We start from the raw sequence: 18,838 nt of genomic DNA, 5'->3' as shown, positions 1-18,838 counted from the left end.
TTGGTGTATTCACACTGCCACCCTGATGTAGCTGGGGTTGGTGTATTCACACTGCCACCCTGATGTAGCTGGGGTTGGTGTATTCACACTGCCACTCAGCACTTTTTCTTCCAGCTCTTCCAATTTACTTTAAGCCTGAGTGGTCTTGAGCCTTACCTTTGGGATTGCTGAACTATTTTGTGCTCTGAAAAAGGCTAGGCCTATCCCTGAGTATTCTCTCAAACTCTGCCAGGAATTCACCCATCCATCCATCCATCCATCCATCCACTCCTCCATCTATCCTTCCTTCCTCCCTCCCTCCCTTCCTTCTCTCCTTTCTCTTAAAGAAATCAATTTCTTGAGAATTTCATACAGTGTGTTTTGAGTAGATTCATTCCTCCTAACTACCCCAGGTGCGTTCCCCTTTCTTACCTCTCCTTTGTTTGTTTATAAGATAATGTTAATTTCAGACCCTCCCTATCATTTGTCTTCCTGTTTTACTTCCTGGGTCCTGAGGTTTCAGGTTCTTCATGCCTGCCTGTCAGGCTCATTCCCTCTGTCAGCTTTTTCTTTTCTTTAAGATTTATTTTTGTTTTATTGAGTGTTGCCTGCANGTGTGTAGGAAGTGCATTGTGTGCATGCAGGGTCCATCCAGGCAGAAGACAGTGTCTGAGTCTCTGGAACAGAAGTTACAAATGGTTGTGAGCCCCCAGTGTGGGTTTAGGAACCAAGCCCAAGTCCTCTGAGAGAGCTCTTAACAAAATAGAACACATTCAGGAACATAAGAAGCCAATGCGTGCTGCCCGTGTGTGTATTCTTGGCTGTGGGCTTCCCACTACAGCCCCACCCAAAGGGCCACACTAGGAACGTGCTGACTGGAGGGAAGCCGGCTCTGGGTTGTCTTTGCCTCTGTGGCTTCTTAGTGAGATAGCTTGGGGTGGATGGCACAGGCCTGCCCCAGTAACAGGCNCCTCAGCCCCAGATTCCAGTCTGTGTGAAGCGACCTGTGCTTTCAAATATATTTGTTGTCTTGTAGTCAGTGGCCTGACAATCCAGGAGAGACTTCCATAGCAGGTGGAGTTCTTGCTTCCTTCTTTCCTGAGTCTTGAACCAAGCCTGGCTCAGCAGGACTTCACCTGTGTGGGAAAGTCTGTCTCCCAACGCTGCTCTCGGAACCTTGAGGCTTTGCACCTGAGGAAAGGCCTGTTCTGTTCACCTTCTTAGCAGGTCTCATTGGCGGGTTAACCTTCTGAGATCTTTGCGGGGTATCACTGGACAGTCTACAAGAGGGCAGGGTCTCTTGGCAAACTGTTTATTTTCTGTATTCTTAAATCTATTAGGTTCAGACTCTTTACCTGAAATGGGAGTCCCTGCCTTTAACAGTTGGGGGCAGGACAGACTTAGATCACAGAATCTCAGACCATGTTTGAGCGTGGTGGTTTTAAGTGGCAGGCGCTCTGTGTGCTGCCCACGGTGGGCTTTCTCACTCCTGAGTCCTGAGTAGCGGTGTGGAGATGTGCATTTGTGGTTTCCAGCTTTAACATTAATCTGCTGACCTGCAGATGTCTGTAGCAAATTAGAATCTCTTTAGAAGTTAACACACATAGTTTTCTGTTAACTGTGCCGTCTCTGACCACCATGGGGCTGTGGACTTTAATTAAGAGAAGTCCCTGAAGCCGGGCGTGGTGGCGCACTCCTTTAATCCCAGCACTCGGGAGGCAGAAGCNGGCGGATTTCTGAGTTCGAGGCCAGCCTGGTCTACAGAGTGAGTTCCAGGACAACCAGGGCTATATGGAGAAACCCTGTCTCGAAAAACCAAAAAAAAAAAAAAAAAAAAAAAAAAAAAAAAAAAAAAAGAGAGAGAAGTCCCTGGGACAGAAATGAGGCAGGGCTGCTGTTCTTGGCGTAGGGCCGGAAAGCTGTCCTGCCTTTTGCAGCAAGGTCATGGCAGACTAGGCAGGGGTGAGCATCTGGGCTGTGTGCTCGGGTCTGATGTGAGGGCCTGTTCTCTGCAGCGGAGGAGTACCTGTCGTTTGCCTTTGAACACTGCCATCGCTCTAGCCAGAAGAACAAGAGGATGATTCTGATCTACCTGCTGCCAGTGAAGATGCTGCTGGTGAGTGAGTGCGGTGACTGTAGCTCGCTGTGCTGTGACTGTAGCTCGCTGTTGCGGTGCTTGTGCTGTGGGGTGTGCCGGACTTGCGCACAGCCCAGAGCAGAGTGTGCACGTGCCTGCACATGCCCGCGCAGCTCCAAGTCCTTCCAGGGAGCTTTGTTGTGTTTATTCCCGTGACAGAAACTCTGAACTGTAANGGTCATAGAACAAGGGAAACAGTACATGTTACTTATATTTCTTAGAAGCTAGATTCGTGTCAGTGAGTTAACTAGAAAGGAAAAACACCATTGCAGTCTGCCTGTGGGAATCTTAATNATAATAAATAAATATTTTTGAGACAGTCTTATGCACCTCAGGTTGGCTTCCAGCTTAATGTAACCCAGACTGTCCTTGAACTCTGACCCTCCTGCCTCCACTTCCCAGTGGATGGGCTGCAGGTGCATATCCCTGAGAGGGTCAGTTGGTGCTTGAGCAGGAACGCCACCTAGGTAGATAGACTAGTCAGTTGGCCTAGCGTACAAGCAAAGGGGTTCTTTTTCACATCTAAGACTAATACATGGCTGAGGGAGGCACACAATGCTGCATGTGGCTGAAACAGATGGTTGAGAATTGCTTATGATAACGGGAAGCAGGGAGGCTGCCCCTCTCCCACCCCAATTCCACTGACCGTTCTCAGCTAACTCCTCTGAGAGACGTTCTCATTCCCCAGCCCTGGGCTTACCCTGGCGTCTCTTCAGTTACCACTNCCCTCCCTCAGTGCGTAAGTGACCGAGCACATGGAAGGTCATGACTGAGGTCATACCCATCGAGTTGAAAAGCTGTGCCCAGAGTTTTGTGTTTCTGTGTGCCTGTGCAGACCACAGCACTCACGGAGCTTAGAGGGTGACTGTCCCTCCTTCTGCTCTGCGGGAATTGAACCCCGATCATCAGGTGTGGTGGCAGGTGCCTTGACCTGCTGAGCCTTCCACCTGGCATAGCTTCTTCCATGTGCTTTGCTATGCTTTTGTTTCCCTGCTTAAAGGTAATCTCTTGANAAGAATCTTACTGATCTTAAAAGTGGAACTGTTGGGCTGCAGAGATGGCTCAGGGGTTAAGAGTGCTTGTTGCTCTGGCAGACATTTGGAATTAGGAGCCCAGCGTCTATGGCAGGTGGCTCACAGCTGCCTGGAACTCCAGCTGTGGGGGATCAGATGCCCTTGTGTGGCCTTGGCACCTGCACATGTGTGATGTACACTACAGATATACTCGTATATACATTTTTTTAAAACGTGAGAGTGCTTCTGTTATGGAAAGCTAACTTTCTGTCCTAGGGTCACATGCCGACCATCGAGCTCCTGAGGAAGTACCACCTGATGCAGTTTTCAGAAGTGACCAAAGCCGTCAGGTAGGCCCATGCTTTCACACTTTAAGAACAGGAGGCTAGAGGAGATATACACGTGTTGCCCTGGAAACCCTCTGAGCTCTCTTTCTGTGATTTGGCTCTGTGACCCACGTGGTGTTTCTTCTTGCCCAGTGAGGGCAACCTGCTGCTGCTCAATGAGGCGCTGGCAAAGCACGAGACGTTCTTCATTCGCTGTGGCATCTTCCTCATCCTGGAGAAGCTGAAGATCATCACATACAGGAACCTCTTCAAGAAAGTGTGAGTGCCTGGGGACGCAGTGAGCAGAGCTGCTCTGCAAGCATTGAGCCCCAGGATCCACGTCAGAGCTGGAAGCGTGCAGGCCATAGTAGGTGTAAAAACAGCAGAGACAAGGAGAGCCTCTTTCAGCAAGGCAAGGACTGGCAGCTGAAGTTGTTCTCTGAACTCTACATACACACCTGCATTCTTACACACAATTACGCACCCATCATATACACACAGAGACAGACACACACATAGACACACACACAGACAGACACAGCAAAAAAGAAAGTGGGCTGCCTTGCAAATACAGCCTCATTGTAGCCTATAGGGGCAACATCCTGACCCTCATGGGACAGAGGCTGACCCTGAAGGCTGTATAATGACATAGCTTGGCAATAGACTCAACATGATCTTAGGGTGCCAGACGCCTTCTGCCTGTCCACACGGTTGTGGAACTGTTGTCCTCTTTCCTTTGCTACCATGGCAGCTGGCTTATCCTCTGTCACCACTGTGTGTGTCAGGGCGTTAAGCATGATGGTTCCCTTTCTTNTGTGTGATGCTGAGCAGTGGCTCTTCTGAGGCCTCGTCCCAGCCGCCTCTCACACACACAGAGACCCTTTTTATAGCTGAAGGCAGTCAGTCAGAAATAGTAAGGAGGAGCTGAAGTCACAGACATCTCAGAGTTAATTGACATGATAAAGAATGCACTGAAGATTTAATACATACTCAGAAAATATCTAAATATCTATTCATACAGTGGCTGCTTACAGTACAAAGCTTATATACTATTGTGTTTAATAGCTGTTGTTTGTGGGCCGTGTTGCAGAGTGTATCTTATCAGTAAGAACTTAAAATATGTTGAACATTAGCTCACCAAATAATGTCCCTGCCTGTCCTCTGGCTCTTCTTCTTGTCCCTGAAGCACTGAGTCCTGTTGTTTCTTAGAGTAGTTCCTTTTCTTCGTAGGTATTTGTTACTCAAGACACATCAGCTGTCTCTAGACGCCTTTCTGGTTGCTTTGAAATTCATGCACGTGGAAGACGTGGACATTGACGAGGTCCAGTGCATTCTGGCCAACTTGATATACATGGTGCGTGAGTCTGCCTGCTCTTAGCGGGGCTGTGAGACGTGCTGATGTCACCAGGAGACCTATTGATGAAGGCATGCTCTAGTAGAACTGATTTCCCCCAGTAAATACTATTCAAAGGGCCTCATGTGGATCAGTATTGAGGGCTATAACCTGTATTAGCGTGTTCTCTGTCACGTGTGTCCCCAGGGAAGGGAGTTTTCATCATCATTTGTATTTGATGGGACTGAGACTCAGAAGTGTAAGCCTCTCCCCTGGCCTCTGTTTCAGGGTCACATTAAAGGCTACATCTCCCATCAGCATCAGAAACTGGTCGTCAGCAAGCAGAACCCTTTCCCTCCGCTGTCCACAGTGTGCTGATGCCCAGGCCTTGCCGACAGCGCACTCCTGCTACCGCTGCCTGCTGCAGCTCCTGTCTCCTGGTGCAGTTGCCAGCACCTGAGGGACTCACTGTGGTTTCCAGTGTCCTAACTCATGCCAGCCTTGCCAAGACCTGGAGTTCTTTTTCAAGATGGACCAACACCCTGCTGCTGGCCTGTGGTGCTTGTGAGCTTCCAGGAAGGAGACAGCTGGGCTTCAGTTTGTTTATGGAGGCTGCCTTTGTGACATTTTGTAGGGTTCCTTCCCGCCCCCCCTCCCTTCTTCCCTCCCTCCCCCTCTCCTTCCTCCCTCCATCCCCCTCTCCTTCCTTCCTTTCTCTCTCTCTCTTTCTTAAAAAGGTAACCCAAGTTTATACAAGTGGCTCGAGTTCTTTACTGTTTGTTGTTATATAACATATCTGTTTTCATATGCAGAGTGTCAGCATTGTGAGCTCAGCATGCTGGATTAACTTGAGGCTTCTTTTTAAAAGTAGAATTTAGGGGTGGAGAGATGGTTCAGGCGAGAACAGCTACTGCTCTGCCAGAGGATGTGTGTTTGATTCCTAACACCCACATGGCAGCTCACAGCCGTCTAACTCCAGTTCTAGGGGACCCATTGCCTTCGTTGGCCTCCACAGGCTCCTGCACACGTGTACAAAACCTCACTCAGGCAAACAGGCATACATACATAAATAAATACATCGTTTTTAAGAAAAGCAAGAGTTAGTCTGATGTAAATTCCAACAGTTGTAAAGACTGTGCAGTACTAAGACAGGACCTGGCTGTTGGGCTCTGGTTATGGTCCCTTCTGAGCCTGTCCTCTGCCTCTCTTCCGTTTCCTGTAGCCACTGTCCTGTNGGGCCCTCACCCTGCAGCTTTATCCAGCTTAACCCCTTCCAGAGACCCTTCCTCTAGACAGTTAGCCCGGGCGGGGCTTCAGCAGAAGGTTCTGGGCACAGTGCATCCCGCAGCACTGGGTACGGTCCAGCTCTCCCTCTTCCTTCCTCCTTCTCTTCCTTTTTTTAAATAAATAGTTTATTTATTTTATGTGCGTTTGTGCTTTGTCTGCATGTATGTCTGTTTGAAGGGGGTCAGATCCTGGAGTTACAAATAGCTGTGGATGCTGGGAATTGAACCCAAGTCCTCTGGAAGAGCAGCTGGTGCTCCTTACCACTGAGCCAGCTCTCCAGCCCCCAATACTCCAACTTCTTAAGAGTGTCTGTTTCCTCTGTGTGTTGTTTATTTTGTTCATTTGTCTATCTATCATCTCTGTATTTGTCTGCCTGCCTGCCCACCCGCACATCTGCCCGTCCATCTGTATGTCTGAGGTAGGGTCTCTTTATACAGCCTGGCTGGCCTGGAACTCTATGTAGACCATGCTTCCACATGATGCTATTCTTGCCTCTGTGTCCCCAGACCAGGTGGGTGCCACGATGTGAGGCTTGTCCCCCGTTTATGAGAAGTGCACTGATGTGGAAAGGCTAACGATTTGTTAGTCTCTGCAGAGTTTTTGTAGTTAGAAGCCGTTCCTTGTGCAGACGAGCTGTGGGGGAGCTTACGTGTTCTCCACGGGGCATGGTGCAGGACGTTTACGTGGCTGCTTCATTAGCATCCTCTCGCAGGATGGCAAAATCACCCAACCTATGCCAGGAGGCATCANTATCCTGACTTTGCCCAAATCTTTGCCTGGTCAAGGCTTTGTNGCTTTAGGCAACTGCTCCATGTGATGGTCCTGGGGGCTAGAAGGTGGCTCACTCCTGAATATGGGCTTGGATATTGGGCTCAACAGGGTGTGCGTGGACAGCTTGTATTCTCCATGTGGCCATCTCCAGCAGCTGAAGCTGGGTTCCAGAACAGGGCCAAAGGAAGAGGTGCCTGTGGTATGAGTTGCACCACTTTCCAGCTGAGAACACTGCCTTTGCCATGTCCATGGTCGTGGCCCCAGGCTGGTAGAGCTGATGAGCTCCACCAAGGCTGAGCCTGCCCTCCTGTGTCCATGTCTATGGTNTTACCTCCTGCAGAGCTGCCATGAAGAGCTGACCCTGTAGAGTGGCATCCTTGTAACAATTCAAATATTAGGGTTGCTATNAGCATCCAGGATCCCATAGTTCTGAGTTTAGAAGCAACAGAGTCAACTTTTCAGGTAGTTTATTAAACACTGACATCGCAAGTCAGAACCTGATTGAAGTGATGAATAGTTGAATTTGGAAATTAAAGAAGCAACCTCTCCACAGTGTGTGCTGTGTCCACAGTGTGTGTCTGTGTGATGTCTCCACAGTGTGTGTCTCCACACTGTGTGCTGTGTGCTATCTCTGGTGTCCTGTATGTGTACTCCTAGTTCGTGGGCACATAGACCCATACATTATTGTAGCTAGTTTGCATCAACATTAAATACTCACACTTATCTCTTGCCTAAGGGTACACTGCTTTGGCCCCTTATATTTGTTCGTTTGAGACAGTGCCTTATTTCACAGCCCAGTCTATCTTCAGACTTGGGGCTCAGTGTACCTGCCTTTTCCTCCCCTTTTAAATGTCGTCATAGCCACAGTTGAGCTATTCCTCTTAGAGATGAGGGTGCTGAGGCACAGGAAACTAAGATCTTGCATAAGCACAGCCTCACCAACCACAGGGCTGAGTTGAGAGGCTGTCGCACTCCTGGAATCNGCTGAGGGGCTTCACCCAGCGTGTCTAGCTACAGCCTTGTCAGGAGGTCCAGGACCCTCTTCAGTATTAAGCCTGCTCTCCTCTACCTAGCAGAATCAGAATGAGGCTGCCCTTGCATCTCCCTGGTAGCTCTGAGACTCCTGTTCCAGTATTCGATAGACTAACTGTGACACAACCACGTGTGTTCACAGCCTCTCTCCACTCAGTAACTCGGCCCGTTTACGACTGACACTGATTTTATTTCACAAATCCTATTTTTTTTCCCTTAAGGCCTCTGTTTGGATAAAAATTACCAAAGAAACTCCTTGCTGGCTAGCTTTCATAAGGCCAGAGGCCTGTGCTAGCTATAGGAACAGCAGAGGCAACAGTGGTCTTACCCAGTGCTGGACCCTCATCCACAACACTGACATGCCAGGCAAGATGTGCACATTGGTGCAATTGTGGCAGAACTATTATGGGGTACAGAGCTGCTTTCTGGTTGATTGTGAGGCCTGCTTCCCAGGGATTCCATGCCTGAAGCTATAATCTCGGCCAAAAGCTTGTGACTGGGAGGTCACAGGTCTAGGGTAGAAGCTGCTAGTGTTACTTTGCTAAATGGTCATGTTAAAAATTACCTTCTAAATATTTGTGCTCATACCATAGAGCTGGGCTGTTGGCAGCTTTGGTCAAAGAACCCTCTTCTCATAATGGGCCGCAGTTAATGCAAAGATCTATAATTAGTCAAAGCGTTAGTGAGAGTAAGGGGCCGAGGGCTCAGGCCTATGGGGGACATCTTAATCAACAGGTCCCAACTCCCTTTCTCTTACACCCACACCTCCACCTCCACCAAGGCTTAGGGAAAANCGTCCAAGAGAATGGGGAAGAACATAGAGCTGAGAGGTAGGAGGGATGTCAAAAAGAGCGCCTTCTGGTGGGAACAGACTCAGCAAGACCCCCTACTCTGGTGGGGTGACCTGGTCAAGACTGCGCAAGATCAAGCCAGATTCTGACATAGATGGGGGGTGCTCCCTGCCACACTCCCCACTGAGGAAAATTGTGTAGTTCTGAGGGTGCTCCAGTGGATGGCCCCACACCATACNCACAGAGGTAGCGCTAACTGAACTTAGTGGAGTCTTAGGAAATATAAATGGAGTTANAGAAGGGAAATGGGATGTGGGTGTAGTCACATTTCATTATATGTGTGTATGAAATTCTCAAGAGTAAAGAAAAATGTAAAGTTCCAAGGAATAAGAGGTCATCTTCCAGTGCTAACTGTGACCGGATTTGACCCTCTGGCAGCCATGTTGTTGGATTTCAGCTACTTCATGATCTGTTTAAACCACATGGAGTATCTCGGGACTGTGGTGAGGAGCATGTGCGATTGCCCTGGCGGTGGTGGCGAGCCTAGGATCCCCGTGAGGAACCAGGTGCCCTTGTGTTCGCGGGTCACCACACTTCCTTCCACCCAAGGCCCCATCACCACACTGCCNTGCTCACAGCTTGTNCTCGTAGTGACCGTTACATTCAGGATCTGTTCACATTCCTCCCCATCTGCTTGTGTGACTGACAGCATCGTCGGTGTGGTGGCCAGGTCTGTGCCATTAAGCATCCAGCCACTGAGGAGACCCTCCGTTCCAGGGATGAGGACATGCTCTGCAAAGTCCCTCTCTGGGACACAGACGGGGAGCCCAGAGCTGGGGCACTGCAAGGGCTCCTCCAGCTGCAACAGTGACACGTCGTTCTCCCCTGACTCCTCGTCATAGCGCATGTGCACGTGAGTGCTCTTGATCCCGATCCTCTGGTCAGCATCTGAAATCATGAGCAACCAGCCAGCTTACAAGGTTTTGTCTGCAAAGGTGAGATAGCCACCAGGTACTGACTGCTCAGTGAAACCCTGGCGGCCAGCAGCAGTGTTCTGGGACTTGAGTGTAGATCAAAGTGAGCCGAGCCCACTCATTCACTGTCCTCTAAAAAAAGCCAAATGTTTATTCTGGAATACAGGACAGCACGGGGAGTGGTTAGAAAACAGGGGACGCTGAAAAGGAACGGCTCCAGGCCCATCTGAACAGGNTGCTCAGGGCTTCTCAGCACATTTGGCTTGTTCAGGATGGGGGTGGGGGTGGAGTCTCAGCTACCAGATTGTTCACCTAAGTATTTAAAGATAAGCAGTGAGACATGGTCACTTCAAGGCTCACATTTGCTGTTAAGCATATCCATAGCCGATTATAGGAACTTTCCAACAGGGAGAAACAGTTGTCTGCATCTTCGGGATGGAGAATGAAGCTACAGATAAAGAGATGGGATTGCAGCCCAAGATGATAGGGAGGAGGAATTTGAACCCCACTCCTCTGGGAGGAGGGATTTGAACCCAGCTCCTCTGGCCCTCAGCCAGCCCTCCAGGTCCAGGTGGTGGCTCTGCTGCTGGGACTCGGCCTGGTCTACATGCTACTTAGCACTGGCCTGCTGTGCCCACATGTTACTAGACTTGTCTTGTTTGTCCATGCTTGCAGTTTACAGCTATTGCTGTATTACTGATGCTGTTTTGTGTCTTACCTTAGAAACAACATTTCCAGTAGAAAAAAAATCATTTTATTCCTCTGTTGGGTTGCTTTATTTATGAGCGCTTATCGAGTTCACAGAAGAGCTACTTACTTGCTTTTACACTGATGTTGCTGTGCAATAACGAACACTTTGCTGTTGTCAACACGAAGTCTTCCTGTAGTAACACGCCAGCACAGAAGTCTTCTCCTTCCGAATTTGTTAATCTGACCTTTAAAAAAAAAAGAAAATGGGAGCCGGGCGTGGTGGCGCACGCCTTTAATCCCAGCACTCGGGAGGCAGAGGCAGGCGGATTTCTGAGTTCAGGACCAGCCTGGTCTACAAAGTGAGTTCCAGGACAGCCAGGGCTACCCAGAGAAACCCTGTCTCGAAAAACCTAAATAAATAAATAAATAAATAAATATTAGATTGAATTAAAAATATTGAAACTGTTTTCGTCTGTTCTTACTTATATTAGTGTGACTACTGGAAACTTCTTCACTGCTGACATGATGAGTGCTATACCCACTCTGAGGGGGCTATTCCATGGGGTGTAATGAAGTAGAGGACCAAGTCTGCCACAGAGAGTCATGAACAGAGTGGAAAATAGGGAAGTCAAAGCCAAGATGGTAGCATAGACCACAAGGACCAAACAAGGTGCATGTTGCAGAGTTACGACGCAGAACAAGCAAGGACTCAATTACTGGCCAAGTAGCTGGGACTTACAGGGAAGGGCACAGAACTGGGGAACAGAGAGAATCTTACATATTGTGGACAAATTACATTTGACACCTGTCAAGAGCGACTGTCAGGTGAGCAGCCTCCAATGCTTAAATTCTAAATTGGTCAACGGTCAATGGAAAAGGAGAACAAAGAGAAAAATGGGAGGGCAACATAGTAGCCTAGAATCCAGGCAGGGGGATGTGCATAGAAAGCCGCCCCACCCCTGTTGCTCGGCTGTGGCATAAAGCACAAGCAGAAAGCCACTGGTCAGACACCCATGGCATATCCTGGTGGATGTGACCAACTCACACTTTGAAGGAGCAAAGGATGCAGAGAGCCGAGTCTGCGCCCAGGAAAGAGCTTTTCCTAATCCTCTCAGTCGGCACCTCTCTTGGACAAGAAAATGGAAACAACAGAGCAGAGTTTGCAACAAAATAGACGCTATGACCCAGTGCTATTACCTGCCACGGGAAGCGAGGCAGGCTCTGGATGCTTTTAGTCATTCNGATGTGTTCGGAAGTCAGGNCCCCGCATGCGCATTTGTCTTCATTTGTGGCAGCAACATGGGGAGAAAATCAGTATCTTCTGAGCAGATGTGGGGTCCACGGTGGCACTGGCCTAAAGTCTCATCTGAGCAGACGTGGGGTCCACGGTGGCACTAAGCCTAAAGTCTCATCTGAGCAGACGTGGGGTCCACGGTGGCACTAAGCCTAAAGTCTCATCTGAGCAGATGTGGGGTCCACGGTGGCACTGGCCTAAAGTCTCATCTGAGCACTGGCAGAGAGGAGGTCACTGGTGCCCGTGGGAGCAGGGTGAAGCTGAACTGCCTGCTCTCGGGATTAGTTAGGGGAATAAGAGAGTCATTGGCCTTCTGACACAGAGCACTTCCGGTTGCTCTGCTGTAAAGGCCAAAACCCGGGAGTCAGCAACTGCATCTAAGTATCCACAGCACTCCAGCCCCCAGGCCTGAAGGGAGGTGGAGTGGAGGGTCGCTCCCTACCTCTGTGAGAACTCACCACTTGGACCGCATGATTTCTGGTCCTTGCCCAGCTTGTAGCCCTTCGCACAACTGCACATGTAAGATGACTGCCCCGGGTGGCAGAAATGCTGGCATCCATCCATCCTCTCTAAGTGACATTCATTTTTAGCTGAAAGGGAAGGAAGGAAAAGCTAGAACCCGCCTTGCTGGTGTGGAACAGTTGATCATTGTCTACCTGTGCCGGCCCTGGTGTTGCGTGTATGNTATATGTACAAGGGAAATATAAGCATNGTAACACAGCTATAGTCCTCATAGAAAGCTTCCCACACTCCAGTGTCCCAGGAGACTCATGGAGACGCAGTGAGGTGGCACCTATGTTTGGCCTGAAGAGGAGTCACACATGTATGTCTTCCACTACTTGAACGTCTACGTTCCCAGTTGTTTCCCAACACAACCGCTGCTGTTTTTGGACTGTTCCTTAAAAGAACAGAGATGGGACCAAGAGGGGGTCAGAGCCCAGAACAGAAGGCTGAGCAGCTGAGGTAGGGCTGAGGTTCCATGGTACAGTCCAGGTGGGACACACCCAAAGCATCACCTGGGAGGTGATGGCCGGGGATCAGGAGTTGAGAGTGAAGGGTGAAGAACCTTTTCTCCACAGAGCTGGCTCTGGGCTACCAGAGACACAGGGAGAGTTAGATGCATGTATTCCTGTAGTCAACAATTATCAGGAGTNCATTCCCTCGGTCCCATGAAGTCACTCGCGTGGGTGTTTAGGGACTGTTCTTAGTCAGGCCTGGTGCTAATGCTGGNAATTGTACCTGGAAGAGCAGGCAGCCCTCTTAACNTGTGAGCCATCTTTCTAGCCCCAGGTGTAGCAAGTTCAAGGCCAGTCTGGGGAATATACTCAGTACCTGATCAAAATAGAAAGTTAAAAACCTGGAGATGTTGCTCAGTGAAAGAGCATTTGCCTGCACATATGGGACCCTAGAATTAATTCCTACAACTTAAAATAGGACCATTTACTCATGAAGCTTTGCTTTGGTTTCTCTCTATCTGGAGTTTCCCNGACTAGCGTGCCAGTCAGACACATTTGCATCCTGCCCTTCCAACTTGAACGCTAATTATGGATTAATGGGAATGGTGGGGAAAGAGAAGGAAAGAAGAGACCCCCTATGCTGTGAAATGTCAACAGAACTGGGGCCAGACGGTGGGTCACAGGAAGCAGCCAGCACCTGTGGCCTGATTTCCAGGGAGGGATAGAATAGGGGAATCAAGGAGCCCCCTGAGATGAGCGTATCCACGGTTCCCGGTTCCTGGGCACCCTCTTGTGCCTGAGCGAGCTGCTGTGTGTGACTTCGGACAAGGATTGGGGNTGGGCGGAGCCTCACCCATTGCACAGGTCTTGCCCTCATAGCCCGGAGAGCACGTGCAGCTGTAGNTGCGGATGTGGTCCTTGCATGTCCCGTTGTTGAGGCAGGGCTGGGAGACGCACGGAGAGCCACCTGTGGAAGAAGGANCTCTGAGCCCGCATTGTGGAATCCTTGAGCCAGGACCACCCCGAGCTTGCTCCCCCAGGGCAGAGAAGGCCACGTTCCAGGTGCTTGCAGTCCCACTGGGTGCTGTGTGACCCCTATGCATCTCTTGACATTACTATCACGCACGACTCATATCAGTGTCTTTAAGTTCACCCACCCGTGTTCTCCATTCTGCTTTACACCTCTTTCTGCTGACACCCATCCCATGCTACTCCTGAGGAGCCTGCAGAGCAGACCCCAAGACAAACATCTGGTTACAGCCACAGTTCTCTGCAGTCTGATTCACAACTTCTGGCCTATGGTCTGCTCCTTCCCTGAAGTAGGACAAGGTATGCTGTGGGGAGGGGGCTCCTGGCTGTTGCCTGAGCCCTAGCTGCCTGGGAACCCCAGATAGCAACACACTGAAACCAGAGGCCTCATTGTGGTCCTGCTAGGGAGAGCCTCAGAACCATTGCCCTCCCCTGGCAGACACCCTGTCCCTCCCAGGAGCCAGAGGCTTAGAATATGAATCCATGGGCCCCAGTGGAGACCCATCTCAGAGCAGAAGAGGAAGAAACACAAGCCAGAGAGCTGGGAAGGCACTCACCCCNATATTGTCTCCAGAACTCATCCTGTGGAGGCAAAAGGTAAGAATGTTACCACAGGTCTTGGTGTATTCAGTCTACCATGGATGGGCTCCAGATGAGAATNTGTGGATTTTACTCACTCATCCAGACAATGTGGAATTTTTTGTGTGTGGTTTCTAATTACACGGAACAGGAGTGGAATATTCTATGCTAGGTACTTCCCATGCCTCACAGGGAGGGAGTGGCGTGTGTGAGCACACAAAGCTACACTGTGTCTCTTCCCCAGCTGCTTTCTACCTCAACTCTACAGAAGTGTGTGGCAAAATCTTGACCTATTTCTTAAAAAAATAAGTGGTTATAACTGTAAAGGCTCATGGGGGAGGCTGGAGTGAAGGCCGCATCCAAGTGAGCTACTCAGACATGTGGTGTGTCCCCAAACCATACTTCCAAATGATGTGTGGATGATGTCACACTTGCTGTTCCCCTCACAAATTTAAAGTTAGGGTGGGCTACTTAAAAACCTTTCATTGTTTTCTTTAAATGTCAGATTGGCTGTTTCAGAAGGATCCTCTATAGCCTCTGAGCCTTTAGGAAGCTATAATTAAAAATATTTAAACACTCTATGGACAAGAGGTCAATGTTTTACTCACAACCAGTTTTAAATATTGCTACACTATTGCTACCTTTACACGTCAAACTATTGCCCTGCTGGGGGCTGAACCCGACAAGCACTCTGCCAGCACACCACACCCTAGCCTGGGNAATTGATATTAAATATTTTACAACCNTATTCTCAGGAGTTTACATGGAAATCGTCAGTGTTNCTTACATTTCCCTCTTTCTGCCTGTGGCAGAACTCATGAATCATTAAAAACGTCGAACTCTTACCTGACCGTTTAGTGTAAATGCATGTGTGAGAAAAGATGTTCCTTAATCAAGGGCCATGGGGAGTGTTCCTGCTGTGAGTCTGTAAGGGGAAAGTTTCGTCTTTCTAAAATTCTCCTGGCACGTGCAAGCAGCAGAGACCGGTGCTTCNGCTGTGGCGTGATGGGCAGGTCTCCCCAGCAAGGCAGCCTGACCAGAAGGGAGTGGGTCCTCACCTGCTGCTGAGGCTCTTGCTGCATCTCTAGGTCTCCTTTCTCATGTGTGAGGTCAGGCTTGCGCCAACCCCAGCATAAGGAAACGGACTAGTTAGTCCTGAGACAACTGTGCCTGAACAGTTAGACAGCACACGGGCACTGAGAGCTTTCGTACCGTGATGACATCATTTTCAAACACTTCTCTTGCCTCCTCATAGTTGCAGACTTCCTCGTAACACTCCTTCTCCAAGTTTCCCTGGAAGATTTCTTCCAGGAAGTACAAACTGGCCCGCCTCCACCTCCGCAGAACGTTGTTTGCCTTCGGGGCTGGAAGAAACACTGCAGAGAGGCGGAACAGTGTGAGCAGGGGGCCCTCTCTCACCCAGGACCTCAGCCAGCGCACGCTGTTCCCCACTGGTCAGCAGGGCCTGCTCTATGCATCCTCGGCTGGGCATGTACTTTCTCTTGGTTGAGTGAGTAGATGGCCCTTGTGAGTTTTAGGCAGGCACATTGGCAATTTTATGGATCGAGGATCCAGGCCCAGAGAAGCCACGCTATGTCAGCTGCAGTAGGTGAGAGTCCATGCCCCCTCAGCTGCGATAGGTGAGTGTCCACACAGAAGCATGAAGACATGGGCAGGCACACCATCGTCTGCCTCAATGTTATCTACCCTGGCACTTTTCAATCTTGGTGTCACAAAAATGCAACACCTGTGGACAGATACACAGTAGGTCACCAAGTGCTTTATAGAGAGTGGAGGGCATCCTTGTGTGAACAAGAAATACAGGAATATAGGATGTCATGGCTTGCATATGCTTGGCCAAGGGAGTGGCACTACTAGAAGNTGTGGCCCTGTTGGAGTAGGTGTGTCACTGTGGGTGTGGGCTTTAAGACCCTTATCCTAGCTGCCTGGAAATCAATATTNTGCTAACAGCCTTCAGATGAACTCTTAGCTCCTCCCACACCATGCCTGCCTGGATGCTGCCATGTTCCCACCTTGATGATAATAGATTGAACCTCTAAATTTGTAAGCCAGCCCAATTAAATGTTGTTCTTACAAGAGTTGTCTTGGTCATGGTGTCTGTTTGCAGCAGTAAAACCCTAACTAAGACACAGGGATCANGTGGCTTCTCCACAGTAGGAAGGAGTCCTGAACAGGCAGACAGACAGACAGCTCTGGGCTCAGGGTACACTAGGGTAGGCTAAGTTGCTCCCTTAGGCCCAGCTCAAGCCCACATGGTTTTCCTTCCTGCACATTCATAGGGCAGAATTGGGCTCTGAGTGCCTCCTACCCATGCTGCCACCTTGGACTCTTTGGGCAGTGGTCTGAGGAGAGANCAGCCTGCCAGAAAGATGGACACAGCTTGGTGTTGATGTGGCAACAAGGCTTTGTCCACAACAACAACAGATGCCATCACAGGACTTAGAGATCTGGTCCTACTTACCAGGAGCATCCAGCTCACGGTCACTGTCAACAGCAAGTTGACAGTGGTCTCTCTCTCTCTCTCTCTCTCTCTCNCACACACACACACACACACACACACACACACTCCACTGTGCAAGGTACCAAGTAGTCCCATACATGCAGATCACAAGGCTCGGCAGGCTCAACCCGACAACTGTGATTTTCTGAGCACCTTTGTGCTCAGGCCCGGGTGAGTGCGGAGAGCTGGCAGACAGAACTTGCCCGTGTGGGCTCCATCCTCACAGGGAGTTAGCATTGAGCAAACGCTCCCACAGGAGTGTGAGGTCTGAACGGAGGGAGTGTGGAAGTCAGAGAGAGTGGAGGTCAGCGGCCTGGAACCACACACAGATGGCCCTGAGGAGACTCAAGAGAGGCCAGGAGTGCCACAGAAAGCTTAGATGCTCCAGGGTGGATCCAGGCCCAGGCTAGCTGTCCCGCGGTCCTCTGGCACAGAATAAGAACATCTGGCACATAGACAGGCTGCAGCCTAGCTTTGGCTAAGGGGCNGCCAGCCTGGTCTCATCCTGCACAACTTAGGCTGTACTTGGCCTGATAGGTNCCCGCTCCTCTCAGCTGTTACCACACTGACTTTCAGGAGGGAGAATGAGATCATGGCTTGTCCTTTCAATCCCCTAGAGACCGGATCATCTCTAGAACCATTGAGTGTCCCAAGGATGAGATGGCTAGGTCTGGTGATTCATTCCTGTGGTTCTAGCATGTGGGAAACTGAGGCAGGAGGATTGCCAAGAGCTGAAGATAGACTGAACTACATAGTAAGTCCTAGACCAGCTTGAGCTATAGAATAAGACTCTGCCTTAAGAAAATGTTTTGCCCTTCAGTTACTTGATATGCCAGGATGGGTTGGTACCCGGGGGGCCCTCCCCCTTTGCAGAGGAGAAGGGGAGGGGGGGGGAGGGGTTGTGTGAGGGGGGTACTAGGATGAAGGGAGGTGCAATCAGATTCTAAAGTGAATAAATAAATTAATGGGGAAAAGCGAGAACATTTTCAAAAGAACGAAACAGCAAGTGCCTACCGGAAAGCTCCACCTGGTGCAGGATGAGGGTAAGGATGAAGCCCCGGAGCAGCAAGATGCAGCCAGCCATGCTAACCCAGAGCCTGGCTGGCCCAGGCAGAGCAAAGTCTGCAAACAGCCAAAGTCCAGGGCCCCGGGAAGCACTGCGGTCAGTGTGTGCCTTAGAACACACAGAGGCTAGCCTAGATGACCCATGGACCCAGAGGCTCGAGGAGGAGGCTCACTCTCATTCCGCTCCCTTCCTGCATTTACTGTTAGGGAGAGATAGACGTGGAGGGGGTCTCTGCTGCACAGGTGGGCTCAATTCCCCCACAAGGCACCTTCCTGGGTCCGGGCACAGCAGTGAGTGGGAAGGATGCCACTGCAGGGAATGTGTAGTNTTACAGAGGAGAGGCAGGTAGCATTAACAGGGAAGGGAATTTTACAGTGCAAAGTTCCATGATGAAAATGGGCAGGTGAAAGACCTTGGTGAGAGTGCACAGCAGGATCTGAGGCACGCAGGAGGAAGCCAGCTGGCNTGTCTGGAGCCAGACGCACAGGGACGCTGGAGTAGGAGGAGACNAAAGTATCGTGAGCAAATGTGTCCTTCCATCAGTGCAGCAGGTGCCTGTATCTTTGGTTGAATGAAGGACAATCACAGGGGCAAAAATCTAACGACACCTATAAGCACAATTATTTATTAAGGTAGAGAGAGTGAAGAAGACAGAGAGGGCAGCACCCTATCTTTGATGCAGACACTGTGGAGTTGTTTTTTAAAAGTTGGATGAGAAACAAATTCAACTGTATCTTTCGTGAGTGACCCAAGCTGGAAATTAATTTTCTAGGATCAAGCAGGTGACGTTCAGGCAGTCTGGAGGTCTCTCTGTGCTGTGTCTTAGGGAAAGGCTGGAGAGATCCATCCCATGTGGACATTTATTTACACACTGTTAAAACTAATCTTAAAACCAACAACAGCCACTTGAGAAGAGGGCTCCAAATCCTTCCCGTCAGCACTCAGCGAGCTCTGAGGAAGAAGAGCTGGGAAATCTGTAAGAGCCCGAGGTAGACACGAGACAACAAAGAGAGTGGGCCTTCTCAATACAATGGGATGGACACACGTATGGACACAGACA

General features: G+C 49.8%; 2 protein-coding genes across 4 annotated transcripts in view; one reads left to right on the top strand and one right to left on the bottom strand.

Annotated features, from left to right (window-relative positions):
* The window catches only part of Pcid2 (PCI domain containing 2), a 24,150-nt gene extending 18,906 nt beyond the window's left edge, over positions 1–5,244 (top strand). For both annotated transcript variants that reach the window (XM_029480857.1, XM_029480858.1), the window contains 5 exons: positions 1,995–2,095; positions 3,406–3,479; positions 3,609–3,734; positions 4,686–4,809; positions 5,077–5,244. In XM_029480857.1, coding sequence (XP_029336717.1) covers positions 1,995–2,095; positions 3,406–3,479; positions 3,609–3,734; positions 4,686–4,809; positions 5,077–5,166 — 515 coding nt within the window. In that variant the 3' untranslated portion in view covers positions 5,167–5,244. The remainder of the gene's footprint in view (positions 1–1,994; positions 2,096–3,405; positions 3,480–3,608; positions 3,735–4,685; positions 4,810–5,076) is intronic.
* A 2,052-nt stretch (positions 5,245–7,296) lies between these two features.
* Proz (protein Z, vitamin K dependent plasma glycoprotein) lies at positions 7,297–18,178 on the bottom strand. Of its 2 annotated transcripts, none has more exons than XM_021170044.2 (8): positions 17,727–18,175; positions 15,404–15,567; positions 14,170–14,194; positions 13,437–13,550; positions 12,086–12,217; positions 11,531–11,613; positions 10,461–10,578; positions 7,297–9,617 (listed from the first exon to the last, which is right to left on the bottom strand). In XM_021170044.2, the coding sequence occupies exons 1-8, from the start codon at positions 17,794–17,796 to the stop codon at positions 9,127–9,129; spliced, it is 1,197 nt and encodes a 398-aa protein (XP_021025703.1). In that variant the 5' UTR covers positions 17,797–18,175; the 3' UTR covers positions 7,297–9,126. The 2 variants fall into 2 exon arrangements, with proteins under 2 accessions (XP_021025703.1, XP_029336676.1); XM_029480816.1 differs by lacking the exon at positions 7,297–9,617 and adding an exon at positions 9,765–9,955 and having other exon boundaries at positions 17,727–18,178.
* Between the last annotated feature and the right edge of the window lie 660 nt (positions 18,179–18,838).

Source organism: Mus caroli, chromosome 8 (assembly GCF_900094665.2).
Source record: "Mus caroli chromosome 8, CAROLI_EIJ_v1.1, whole genome shotgun sequence".
NCBI classification, from domain to species: Eukaryota; Metazoa; Chordata; class Mammalia; order Rodentia; family Muridae; genus Mus; species Mus caroli.
This window is presented reverse-complemented; position numbering and strand designations above follow the sequence as displayed.